The sequence below is a fragment of the Pangasianodon hypophthalmus genome, chromosome 16 (assembly GCF_027358585.1).
Source record: "Pangasianodon hypophthalmus isolate fPanHyp1 chromosome 16, fPanHyp1.pri, whole genome shotgun sequence".
NCBI classification, from domain to species: domain Eukaryota; kingdom Metazoa; phylum Chordata; class Actinopteri; order Siluriformes; family Pangasiidae; genus Pangasianodon; species Pangasianodon hypophthalmus.
This window is the reverse complement of record NC_069725.1, coordinates 5042390-5056787: the sequence shown is the minus strand read 5'-3', so window position 1 is coordinate 5056787 and position 14398 is coordinate 5042390. Positions and strand designations below refer to the sequence as shown.

The window sequence follows — 14398 nt, the reverse complement described above, 5'->3', positions numbered from 1 at the left end:
TCATGCCCCTATAAGTGCTTGATGTAATTCCCATTTTTGACCACTAGTTGGAATAATAACTCCATGAAAGCTAAATGGGGCAGTGGGCTAGCTACCGTGCGACTGCACAATATCTGGAAAAGAAATCGAAAATCGGCTTATATCTGTCACGTACGGACACTTTTTAAAATTGCTGGTCACTCAAAAGAGGTAATTAGTATTTCAGTGGAATTTGAAAAGTAAGGAGTTGTAAGGAGTGAATGAGGTCTTTATGAAGACTAACATTTGGTGAACGCTGATATAAATAGTGCGGCTGTGCACTACCTGCCTCTGTGGATGAGCCGCCACTGAGTTTTTGAGGTTTAATTGGAAATTTTGCTGAAACCTGTATATATATATATATATATATATATATATATATATATATACACACATATATATATACATATACATATATACACACACACATAATATTTACATATCTGTAAATATTATCAAATGTTGAATAGTAATTGAAAAGTGTTCATTTTGACAGCTCTCATGTCTCTCTCTCTCTCTCTCTCTCTCACACACACACACACACTATGTCTTACAATATGTCTTAGTCTCCATCACATACTATCTCTTTCTGTCATATTCACTCCTCTGCTGTCGTTGGCTTGCTTGCTGACTCAAACTTTTCCTCCTTATCTCCCTCTCTTTCCTCTTTCCCAGATGTAATAAAGACAAGATGCAGAGCTCTGAAACTCCCCTGCACTGTCTTTTTTTTTTTCCACTGCTGCCTGGAATCCTGGGACAGTCGAGTCGTCATGTATTAAGACTTGTATAAAAAACACGTATAAACAATGAACAGCTCTCCAGTACTAATACTTTCCCAGAATGCACTATTGCTGTTTTCCCAGTGTTCGAGTTGTATGATGTCTGACCAAAGTAAACATGACGACGATGTCGCGCTCCGCCTTTCCCTGTTTACAGCTCATGCCATTACCTCAGAACACGTTTATCAGTCCAAACAACCTTTAATACGTCATGGCATCTAAACCTCTCCGCTCTCACGCCGGATATCAGGATGTCCAGATGCGACTGATTTTGCTTTTAAAAGAGTTCCAGATTTTGCTTTTAAAATAGTTTGCTGAAATTCAGACGCTCCTCTCTGAGAGCTGCCAAACACTCGTTTCTCCTGAGCCTCTTCGCTAACCCTTTTCCACTCCCTCCAAATGCAGGCCTGTAAGACCCCTGCTCCTGGCCCAGGATGACCCCATGCCCCTCTTTACAAGAATGATATGGACAGAGAGCATTTTCAAGATGATGATTTATGTTTGTTTTCTTGCAAAGTGAGTAATAGCTCCAGAACTTCCTTATTCTGACCCACAGAAGGACATTGCTAACTAACACTCAACATTAGAGGACAGACAACAAGAGGACAAGAGAGGAAGAGGGCACGAGATTAGACTTGAGGAGAAAAAAGAAAAAGAGTTGAAACCAGAAGAGAGGAAACAAGATCACATAAGATGAGATTACATGAGAGGCTATTAGATGGAATGAAATGAGATGAGATCAAATGAGAAGAGAAGAGAAGAGAAGAGAAAAAAGGAGAAGGCAAGAAAAGAAAGGAGAAGAGAAGAGAAGAGAAGATGAAGTTAGAAGAGAATAAAATAAACAAGAAGAGAAGAAAAGAGAGGAGAAGAGACAAGAGAAGTCATGCACCAAGATGAGACATGAGGAGACTAGAGGAAATGAGGCAGCAGACATCAAGAAAATAGACAAGATGAAAGGAGTAAAAAGAGAGGAGATGAGAGAAGACAAGGTGAGAGGAGTGGAGGAGAAAAAAGAGCAGAGGAAAAAAGATGAGACTGGAGGAAAGGAGAGGAAACAAGAGCAGGTAGGAGAAGAGATTCCTGTAGAGCTGAAGGCAGGAGAGAAGATGAGACAAGTCAAGGACAGAAGTACAGAAGAACAGAGACGATACTAGAAGACAAGCATTGAGAAGAAGAGGCAATTCAAGAGCAGAGGAGATGCAAAGCGTGAACAAGAGAGGAAAGGACAAGAGATTAAAGGTGAGAGGAGCGGTAAAGAGATGAGATGAGAAGAACTCAGATGAGAGGTGAAAAGGGTACAAGGGTTATGACAAAAAAGAAATTTTTTGGATATAAAGCAATATTAGCTATGAGGAGAGGACAAGAGACAAGCCAAGACACAAAGAGAAGATAAGAGAGAAGCAGAGATGAAATGAGATGAGAAGGAACAAAAGAGAAGAGAAGAGAAAAGGAGAGAAGAGAAGATAAGATGAAAAGAGAAAAGATGACAAGGGAAGAAAAAAAAGAGAGGAGAAGAAATGAGAAGAGAAGAGAAGAAAAGAGAAGAGAAGCAAGGAAAGAGGAGACAAGAAGAAAAAAGGAAGAGAAGAGAAGAGAAAAAAGAGTAGACAAGAAGAAAAAGAATACAAGAAAGCAAAGGCAAAGAGAAGAGATGAGAAAGGAGAAACAAGATGAAATAAGATTGAGATGAGATTAATTGAGCCGAGAAGAAAAAGAGAAGAGAAGAGAAGAGAAGAGAAGAAACTAGAAGAGAAGAGGAAACGAGAGAAAAAAGAAGACAAGAAGAGATGAGAAGTGAAGAGAAGACATGAAAAGACAAGAAAATAAAAAAGAAGAGAAGAGAAGAGAAGAAGCCATGTTCTCAGGCTGACCTCTCTCAGGACTAAAGGGAGTGATGGAGAATGTGTTTATTCTCTCTGCTGCCTGTTTATGTATCTTCTATCTCAATGAGCACTGCATTATTTCTCTCAGGAAGAGAATTTCAATGACATTAAGTTCTATTTTATAGTCTATAAACACACTTAAGACTCTGAAGCCTGCAGCGGTGGGGAGGAGAAAGAGAGGGGGAGGTGGGACAGGGGGGTAGGACGTCGTTTGTGGTCCGACACTGGCCTAACCTGCTTTAAATCTCAGTCTTTATAGTAAACAGCTCGGGACATCTCTACAGGCCTTTTCCAAGCAGAATTTATTTTATTTACATCAGTATATTTCTGCCAGAGTGGCCCTCGAGATCTCACAAAGCCTATCTGGTAACCAAGGAAGAGCAAACAACAGCACTGAATCATTCGAAAGCTATTGTGTTGTTGTGCTTGGGAAAGGTCCAGTTCAGAGAGAGAGAGAGAGAGAGAGAGAGAGAGAGAGAGAGAGAGAGGGCATAAGGAGTACAAAAGTCCAAATAAGTGAACTTCAGATGCCTCTGTAAACACATTCTTATTAAAAAAAAAAAGAGCCAGATAAAAGCAATATTGCATATCTCTCGGGAACCTCGCTGATAATATCCTCATAAAAGGATGCACTCCCTTACCATCTGTTTAAACGACAGTCCATGACCAGAGATGCACGGGATGCACCATCCCAGACTTCAGTTCATTCACTAAAGCGTTTCTGTACTCCGCTCTCATTCATGGTCCACTAGAACAGCTGAGAACCCTCAGCGCCCGGTTCTCATCTCAGCCACGTCAAAATCGCCACTTCCAATTCGGCTGTCACCTTTCCAAAAACCTCAAACCACAAACAACGCACTCGGACCAGATGTGTCCACTTTGGACAAAAAAAAAAGCTGCTGACCTTCAAAACTGGACGTGAGACAGGACAAAATAAACACAGCCGTGGAAAGCTGTGAATAAAGACGGTCTTACAGCTATGGCCGATCACAGAAACGGTGTCAGAAACAAACCTCTAAGTGGTGTTCTGGAACGGTGTTGGATTTAGAGGTGTGTGGAGAAAGCCCAGTGTTCACTAAAGTGTATGTGAAAATGGTGCAGTTGTAGTTGGATTCAAGGCACTGCACTTTGTAAACATGTCTAAGCAGAACATTACGGCTGTGTAATCCATCAAGAAGCCTTTTTTTTATATGTGATCTCAAATAATACAAAAGAAAACAGAAAATCTAAACACAAACAATTATGTGTTTTCCCTTATTTTTAAATTACATTAGGTGGAAATCATTATCAACTGCTTTCGAAATCATGCTGATTCACTGATTCATTGATTCACTGATTCATTCACAGTGGTTTCGGATCATATCCCAGGTACATCGGATGCAATGCAGGGATCACTTACAGAAAAATCATGTGAAATTCACATGTAAATAATCTCATGATTCACATGTGAAAGTGACACAAGTGGTTTTTAAGCACTTCACGCTGGGCTGCATGTGATTTGTACACATGATTCATATATTTTCACATGTTCATTTTACACATATATGTCATGTGAGTTTATTATTTACATATGATTTGTACACACAATTTGTTTATTTATTTTTGTTTATACTGTAAGTGGAAAGTTCAGTAATAAAAAGCTTTAATGGCTCTGATAAATAAACATAAAGGAAGACATTTGTACCTAATATTTGAATAGTTGTATTCAGGAGTGGAAAATACTTCAGTAATTATACTGTTACTGTACTTAAGTACTATTTTGAAAGATCTGCACTTTACTCAAGTATTATTGAAACTGAATACTTGCATTCTTACGCAAGTAAATTTATAAGCGAAAAATACACCTTTTACTTCTTACATTTTTGTTATGACCTTTAAAGTACTCGTCATTACAATTCTAAAATGGTACATTTGCTAGCTAGTTTTGTTTTTTGTTGCTAATGCCAACTTAGCATTCATTCCCCTTTTCCACCATTAACCATCAAGATAAATTCTGAGTTAGCAAAATATTTAACAAAATGATCTAATAAGTTAATGAGTAAGTAAATAAATTCATGTAAATTTTGATTAGTTAAAAATATTTACTTTTACTCTTGACTACCTCATTACGTTTAAATGTAGATTTTTTTTTAATTTTCACTCAGGAATGGAAAAATACTTGAGTAATTGTACTTCGTTACTCTACTTAAGTATATTTTAGGCAAATTTGTACTTTACTTGAGTATTACTTAAACTGAATACTGAGCTACTGAAGTAATTTAAAAGAGAACACTACTTCTTACATTTTCATTTTAACCTTCAAAGTTCTAAAAAATACATGACATTTTTCTTTCTGTCTTTCTCTTGTGTGGTTGTTATGCTAGTTAGTTGCGTTTTTGCTTTTTTCCCCCCAAGACATCCAGTCAAATTCACAGTTAGCGTACTAGCTTAGCTTACTAGCTTGTTTTGTTTTGTTGCTAATGCTGCTTTAGCCTTCATTCCAACAGGGTTACTGAATATTAGCTAACTAGCTAGACAGACTCTAGGTTTATTTGAATAAATATTTAATAAAGTAAATGAATTTAAAATAAAAAAAAGTCTGCGTTGTTAAATTTTAAACAGTTAAAACTGTTTACTTTTAGTCTTGAATGCTTGAGTATGTACTGTATGTGTAAATGTAGCAGCTTTTTGACTTGAAGGAGACTGAATGAGATTTTTAGCTCCGTACTTCTGCTTGTAACCGTGTAAGATTTCGACACATTAGCCACACTTTTACTTAAGCTCTCTGAACTTTCTTTTTCCACCTTTGTGTGTTTTACATTTATGAAATGAATCTTTATTTCTGTAAGAACCTCCGAGCAGCTAGTACTGCATTATCCTCCGAATCCACTGCGCGGCGCGAGAACGTAAGCAGCCATACTTCCGCCATAGCAACAGGAAGTGACGTCACCGACACCAATGGCCGCTTGTCTGTTGCTATGTATGAGCCAGTACGGAAAAGCCTTTGTTTAGTTTTGTGTATCAGAAGCGTAGTGTAGCTGTTTTATTCATCTCCTGACACCGAGAGCGGTATTTTCCACAGACAGTATCTCCACTGCGTAGAATTATTTCTGCAAAAAAACAAAACAAAACAAAAAAAACTTCTGGGTTTTCAAGTAAGTTGTTTATTTTTTGGCAGCGCTTGTTAGGTGATGTGATTTGTAATAACAAGCTGATGTAGTTAATAACGCGTTAGTAGCACAGGGAATGTGACTAGTAATAACAGAATGGACTGTTAATAACGCGTTCATACAAACTGGAAGCTAAAAAGAGCCTTTACTCGGGTTTATTTGGTTAATTTTGGTAGCTAGTAAGATATTTAGGGAAGACTAAATTAATAAGAAAAGAAAAGAACGCACAAGATGGTGTACAATACCTAATAAAAACACAAACAGCTATAAAATCAGGATTTGGGGAAAAGTCTGGTTTCAGCACACTAACACATTACCAAGGATGCAAAATGGGCTTATGTAAAACCTTATTAACGTTATATCTTGCTAAAAATACTGCAGGTCTTATTAGCTAGCAGAGCTAATGCTAACATCTCCTTATATCATAATGTAATGCTACATTAACACCTCCTGTAATCCAAACATCACTTTAAGCATTCTGCATATGAAAAACAAACAAAACCATCTTAAAGGAATACACCATATGGCCAAAAGTATGTGGACGTCTGACCTTCACATGCATATGTGCTTGTTGAACATCCCATTCCAGATTTATTCCCCTTTTGCTGTTATAATAAGCTCCACTCTTCAGGGAAGCTTTCCACTAGAGTTTGGAGCGTGGCTGTGTGGATTTGTGTTCATTTAGCCACAAGAGCATTAGTGAGATCAGGCACTGATGTTGAAATGTCGAGGAGGTCTGGGGTGCAGTCAGTGTTTCAGTTCATCCCAAAGGTGTTCAGTGGGGTTGAGGTCAGGGCTTTGTGCAGGACACTCGAGTTCTTCCACTCCAACCCTCACAAAACAAGTCTTCATGGAGCTCGCTTTGTGCACAGGGGCATTGTCATGCTGGAACAGGTTTGGGCCTCTTAGTTCCAGTGAAGAGAAATTGTAACGCTCCAGCATACAAAGACACTCTGTAGCATTTTGTGCTTTCAGCTTTATGTCAGCAGTTTGGCGAAGAACCACATATGGGTATGACGATCATATAGTATACATCATCCAAAAATGAAATACATCATTACGCCTTTTGTACAAATGTAGCAAATCAGCCATGTTTAGTGTCTTTTTGAAGTTTGCTCTTTTGGGACACTCAACCCTGGAGCTACGAGGTTAATGTAACTAACAAGAGAAGCTTATAGCCTCCAGTTTAACATCATACAAACCGCATCACACACATCAGACTCAGGCAGGAGGTGTGTTCGGAAGTTTGAAGGTGTGACTGAGTAATAGAAATGATTTGGATGTTATACCACGGTGCTAAATTCTGATTGATCAGAAGGTGCTGATTAATTTTCTATAACAGCAGCTCTGACAGTAGTTCCGGCTGCAAGGTTTATATTAATGTTATCATTTCTATAGAATCAGCTTAGACAGTGACTTGTTTAGTGGATGTGGCCTATAAACAGAGGAAAACAAAACATGTATTTGTTGATATGGTTGCATTTTTTTAGCATTTTTGGAAGGAGTCTCGAGTGTCAGGGCTCCAGTGACAGCGCTCCAGTGTCTTCAGGATTGAACGCTTTACAGTTTCTCAGTAACGCTACTAGTAGTGCTACTAACTTTGAGAGAGAGAAAGAGAGGCTGGTGAGGGAACGACAGTTTATATTCGTACCATGACAGTAACTATGAATGGCTAAAATATCAAATCTAATATATCATTCTTTAATATATATACAGAATTGTAATCATTTTTGGATTACTGGAGAATAAGAGGAATAAAGCACTTAGGGACATATTGTTATGTGAAATAAATATATTTTGGGTTGATAAGAGTTACTCTGCTTCACATCGGGCTTCATCACACCACCCTGTCCTTGATTATTTTCCTATAACAGCATGCCCTGTTGTGTTGAATTCCTTACTTAATGTAACTTCAGTGCAAAACTAAAGACACTTCAGACACCAAAAATGGCTTGACTGATTAACCAACATTCTGCATAAGGGAAAACTGTGTAAATATCATTTTTGGTCAGTTTATTTGTTTAGTTTTGGTGACGAGCTTTGGTTGATAGTGTGTAGAATTGTGATATTTAGTCTGGGCAATAAAATAATTCTACAGAAAAAACTGTAGAAGGTAAATCATGCTGATTCTTGGAAAGTAAAACAAAGCAGCACTCACTGATGAGACCACGGCGACATAATAGGGACACCGTTTTTATGAACTGGCTGTCACTAAAATGGAAATTAAATAGTCATTTGTTCTTCAATACTAGTAATACTAACACACAGCACATGTTCACAGCTGCTGAATCACTTATTTAGTGTCACAAATGATTTAAAATGAGCTGATAAGGAGTTAGAGATGACAAGCGTTATCATTTGGAAGCCTACATTCATAAGACATTTTTAACTACAGTGGCTGAATCCCTGTTAGACATCAAGTGCACTACATATCCTGAATAAGGAGCTGCAAGCCATTTGAGATTCAGCTGAAGTCATCAGCACTATGTTGGCATTGCCAATATTAGATCTGTAACAATATGCTTTTTGTTTTATTCAGGCTCCTTCGGAACGTGACATGTATTTGTAAAACTCACTCTGTCCAAAGAGGCCTCATGGAACCGAGTAACGATGTGGCGCTGGACATTATCATCACAAACGTGGTTTCCGTCTTCAGGACCAGGTGTCATTTAAACCTGCGCACGATTGGCCTGGAAGGGAACAACGTCATCTACAGACCGGAAGTGGGGGTGCGTTCCGAATCAAAGAGTGAAAGTGTTGCAGAGCTAAAACAGAGACAAGGGAATGTATGGGTGTGGAATTAGTGGTTATAAATATAAGTTTAGAAATGTGTTGTTTAAGCTTTATACCACTGCACTGTTGAAGTCTTGAATCTGATTGGTTAGAAGGTAGTACAGACCCGCAAACTTTTAGGCATTGTATGAGTTATCGCTCAAAAATACATCAGAAGAGTGATTTTTCCCCCCAATAAAAACAGCAGATGAATCAATTGACATATTAATCTGGAATGATTGACAGTTGTCCAGAGGTTTTTAACTCTCCAATATTAACCGACACTGCCTGGAACCCCCGCCCCCTTCCTCTATTTCTGACACGGAACCCTCACTTTCGATCAGTAAACGGAAAATGTTTTGAGTTCATTAATGTAAAATAAAACCTATTAGTGTATATTTGACTTAGATATAATTAGACATCTATATAGTTAACATCACTTAAATACATACTTATTAGTGATGGCACTGAATTTTTCAGTCAAAATGGTCAAAAATGCTAAAAGAGAAAAAAGGCCTCGAATTTTGAAAGAAAAAAGATGCAATGAACAATGAAGTGTTTGTGTGACACTTTGATAATGATAATTAGAAAATGATTAAACACGCAGTTTTCTCTCCTGGGCCGGTCAGCGTAGATTCATTCCAACAGCCCAGTCAACCCTGTGCTGGAGTGTGAGTGTAAACAGGATTTTACTAGACACTAGAAATGTTTACGTGCGTACTTTCTTTCTTCCTATTCGAGGAACAAGATTTTATGTACAGCAGTTAATAAAAATTGTGGATGTAAACTTTTCTAGTGTCTACATCTTAACCAAAACAGACCCCCAAGCACCTGGTGGTTAAAACCCTGTATATACACGCACTCCTGTTTCTAACTGAGACAGGTGATTTGTGAAAGGACTATATCACAAATGTACTGCGTTCCTATAACAACATGCCTCATTGTGTTTTAGTCTTTACCACTCAGCCTGATAATCTTGATTGTAATGTTGCTTGTATTTTGTGTCCTTCCAGAAAGTACTGATGAAGCTCCGCAAACCTCGCATCACTGCCTCCATATGGTCATCAGGGAAAATCATTTGCACTGGAGCAACAAGGTCTTAATGACAAAATGCACTTTCGTTCTTTTACTCATATCCATCTAATCTAATATCAGTCAGCACACTAATAAAAGCTCCACGTCCATTCTTAATCTTTCTCTCTGTAGTGAGGACGAGGCTAAACTGGGTGCCAGGAGGTTAGCCCGCTGCCTCCAGAAGATAGGATTCAAGGTTGACCTTTAGCTTTGTAGCTTATTTACATGCATATTAATATTTTTTTGTTGAGTTGGTCAGTGCGTTAAATCATGGACGTGTGTGCTCTCCTGCAGGTCAGGTTTTCAGATTTTAAGATTGTAAACGTCCTGGCAGTGTGCTCCATGCCTTTTCAGATCCGTCTCATTGAGTTCACCAAGAACAACCGTCCCATAGCCAGGTACCATCTTTATTTTCTTTTCATTTCAGATTTGGTTCACTTTTGTGACACAAAAACCAAATTATGCTTACTTCTTACCTCATGCATCACTGGTTCTTGTGTCAGTTCCGCATTTCTTTCTCTTGCCCTGTGTTCAAACTATCAAGCAGCTGTCTGTATTTTGTCTGTGTGCAATGTGTGATGGCTTTGTGATTTCAAGGCTTTGGGCTATTAAACAGAAGGTCATGAGTTCAAATCTCAGCACCACCTAGTTGCCACTGTGGGTTCATGAACACTGTGTTCATGATCAGTTGTATCCTGTCTCACCTGTAAGGCACTTTAAATAAAAGCATCAGACAAAATGAGGAAATGTAACACATAATGACTGCGACTGATGTCACTTGTGGAACTGGAAACAGAAGTAGCCAAAATCTATAAACTCTAGTGTAAATCATGTAAACATATCACTTTTGTTTATACCACAGCGCTGCTGAATTCTCAAATCTGATTGGTCAGAAGGATTCATTTTCTTTAACAGCAGCTCGGACGGTAGTTCTGACTGCAAGGCAAATCACAGGTTTCTGTTAATGCGCTTGTTCTAATACATTATCATTTCTATAGTGGTATCTTGTAAATGGACATGTACGACAGACACGTCACATGAATGGATTAAACAATGTGTCAAGCACTACAAGTTTGTGGACACCTGACCATCACACCCATATGTGGTTCTTCCCCAAACTGTTGCCATAAAGTTGGAAGCACACGATACTATAGGATGTCTTTGTGTGGTGTAGCGTTACAATTTCCCTTCACTGGAACCAAGAGGCCCAAACCTGTTCCAGCATGACAATGCCCCTGTGCACAAAGCGAGCTCCATGAAGACATGGTGTGTGAAGGTTGGAGTGGAAGAACTCGAGTGTCCTGCACAGAGCCCTGACCTCAACCCCACTGAACACCTTTGGGATGAACTGAAACACTGACTGCACACCAGACCTCCTCACACAACATCAGTGCCTGATCTCACTAATGCTCTTGTGGCTGAATGATCACAAATCCCTATAGCAACACTGCAGAATCTAGTGGAAAGCTTCCCAGAAGAGTGGAGGTTATTATAACAGCAAAAAAGGGACTTAATCTGGAATGGGATGTTCAAAAAGCACACATAGGTGTGATGGTCAGGTGTCCACAAACCTTTGGCCGTATACTGTTTCTAATACGGTGAAGTTTTCTGTGAGGAGACTTTTAGAAGGAATCTCCAATGTCAACACTTTGTAACAGTCAAAGTTGCCTAGTTTAAGTTTTCCGACTTGGGAACGTAAGAAAGAAATGCATTTTAATATAGTGATACTACAGCTAAACTGCAGGAAGGAGCTGAAGTAGAGAGAGAGTAATTGGCTCCAGTCATTTGAATTTGGCACTTCAAAGTCAAACCCAGTTTGCATAAAATTGAGGAAATTCAATGCAGCTTGAGGTTTGCAGCACAAGCGCAGCTGCATGTGACAGGTTTAAGTAGAAATGCGATAGGCCTGTTGCATACTAACATGAACACAGGGTTGGAGTTGTCATATGTGCAGGAAATGCAAACCTCTGCAGTGCATGTTGCCCACAGGGGTGTGACCAAGAAACACTTTTACATCTGTTTATCCAGCAGATGCCGTCATCCAAAGAGGCTTATGTGTAAAGCTAAACCGTTTAGTTATTCCATTTATTCATTTATCCATAGTGAGACAGAATAAAATACGAGCATAGATCTGAGCAGATGAGGGTTAAAGCCTCAGAGGCCCAACAGTAGCTCTTTGACAACCCTGAGATTTAAACGCCTAGAATCCTAACCCAACACCGCTGATTTATAGTATGTTTAAAATACTGTTACTGATCACGGCAGAAGAAGAATAACAGCACCCTCCGGGGGTGAGAAGGCTGCAGAGATCCTCAGGCTCAGTGAAGCACAATTTCAGTCATAGAGTCCAGCAGTTTGACAAAGATAACTGATTCCATTCAAATTTATTTCAAGGTTTAAGGAGTGTGTTAGAGCTCAGAAATCACCAACATGTTCTTCAACCTTCAGGACTGTAGTTGTGCTTTAGCTGCAAATACAGCTATGCTAAGCACCTGTTCTATTTTGCTCATACTTAATACTGTTTGAGCCGTGTAGAAGAAGAGAAATGATTTATAATCTCATTATCCGGTGTCACCCAGAAGAGGATGGCTTCTGTTTTCTGTCTGGTTCCTCTCAACGTTTCTTCCTCATGTTGTCGCAGGGAGTTATCCTGCCACTGTCACCCCTCTGGTTTGCTCATTAGGGATCTAAATTTACAGATTTCTGTAAAGCTGCTTAGTGATAATGTCTAATAAACATATGTGTTTGTGGGGTTTTTTTGTCCTTCAGCTATGAGCCTGAGCTTCATCCAGCTGCTTCATACAGAATTAAAACCCTTAGGACCACAGTGCAAGTGTTCTCCACAGGCAACATCACAGTTACAGGTACACACTACACATTTCCTGTAGAAAGATCCTGCACATTTCCACCAAGACTCCAGAACCTTTAGAGGTACCCGAAGGAAGGAATAAGAACTACACAGCACCACCCTGTGTCAACTCATGACCTTTATATAAAATAACAGATGTGATGAAAAATTTTGTTAGAGATTTAATTAAAATATATGGAAAATATCTCAGGATTTGGCCTGTGATTTATTTTCCAATGGAGAAATAAACCGCTTAAGAGCATTAAGTACATAACTTAAAGACTTACCGAGTGATTTATTGAGATGAAAGCAGCTTGCAGGCTGTCATCCTAGAGCAGTCAAATTTCACCCAGTGCCAAGGAAATGAGGAAATGACAAATTAAAGGAAAAGCATTTTAGTAAGATGTTGGGCCAACGCAAGCCGCCAGAACAGCCTCAGTACGCCTCAGCATAGATTCCACACGTCTCTGGAACGCTACTGGAAGGATGAACACCGCTCTTCCACATCAGTGTAAACACCTGAGGTTTAGCTTTAGCATGTGCAGTTTTTGACCTCTTGCTACTGCAATAGAGTAGATGCCTGAAAAGCAGCAGTCAGAGCAAATGCAAATAAAATTCGCCTGGCAGAAAAGGTGATTTACTGAAGCAGAAAGGACACGGCATGTAAAAGAGGTGCATTTGCTCCTTGTGACTTAACACTGGTGAACTTTGACCTGAGAATTCAAAAGCCTTGGGCTTATGAGCCAATAGAAAGCAAGAAGGTGGGGCTGTGGTCCCTTTTTTGGTTTAAAAAACAAACAAACAAAAAAAAACCACAAAAGTAAATGGGCTGCTTATTATTAAGTAGTGGTGGTCACTGCAAACAAACTTTTGCCTACTGCTGCTTGACGCACATCTGGAAAAAAAAATCAGAAAAATTCAGGTGAGCCCTCATCGCTGTAAATGAGGGTGGAGTCATCCTGGAACAGGCCACGCCCATCAGGATAGAAATGTTTTATCATAGCATAAAGGTGATCAGGTAGAAGAACTTTGTATCGACTTAGCATTAAACAAATCTTTTTTAAAAATGTAGTGTTAGGTTCAGTGAAGGTTTTTATTTTTTTTTTTGAAGCTTTTGAAGCTCTGAGGCTAATGTAGCTAACAAATCTGTCACCCAAAATCACTCAATATCCCAAATCCTATGTATTCTGAGGTGCACCACTTCAACACACCAGTTTATACAATTATTCTATCCATCTAAATTGACCATTTCAAATGTGTAAGACCTGTAGAAATGTTCTGGATGATCTGTCCCTGATGAACCTCTTTCTCTCTTCCCAGGACCAAATGTTCAGAGTGTTGCCTCAGCTGTGGAACAGATATATCCTCTACTGTTCGAGTGTCAGAAAAAACTGGCATAAAACACACACACACGCACACACACACACAGTCTGGAAAAACTGAAGAAGCACCTTATAAGTGAATGTGTTTAAGACTTTAAACTGTTGGCCTCATTGTTGTGTAGTAACTGAACATTTTAATCAAACATTATTTTAGTGCATGGACACCAAAGTCGATGAAAAGCTGTTGCTATTTTTTTTGAAACGTTGGCGTTTTACAGAAAACTGAAGCTGGCTTTAGTAGAGCGACACTGAGGATGGACATTAAATGAGAGCAGCCGCACTAAACAGGATGTGATGTAATATTTACCTGCTGCATTCTGTTGAACAAAAACACTCTGGTTTATGAGACAGTGTGCAGGTTACGTGTTTATGTAATATGTTCCCATTTTGTATTTTATAATAAAGACTGAATAAAATAATCATCATGCTGCGTCTCTTTCTTTGTTCGGTGTACATGATCTTCAGTGAGAATGAATACAACCAGGATAGAAAT

General features: G+C 39.0%; 1 protein-coding gene across 1 annotated transcript; it reads left to right on the top strand.

Moving 5' to 3' along the window:
* The first annotated feature begins 5588 nt into the window (after positions 1-5588).
* On the top strand, positions 5589-14327 carry tbpl1 (TBP-like 1). The gene is made up of 7 exons (XM_026944905.3): positions 5589-5814; positions 8369-8558; positions 9615-9697; positions 9808-9871; positions 9970-10073; positions 12445-12539; positions 13844-14327. Exons 2-7 carry the CDS (start codon positions 8424-8426, stop codon positions 13921-13923), a joined length of 561 nt encoding a protein of 186 aa, XP_026800706.1. The 5' UTR covers positions 5589-5814; positions 8369-8423; the 3' UTR covers positions 13924-14327.
* The last annotated feature ends 71 nt before the right edge of the window (positions 14328-14398 follow it).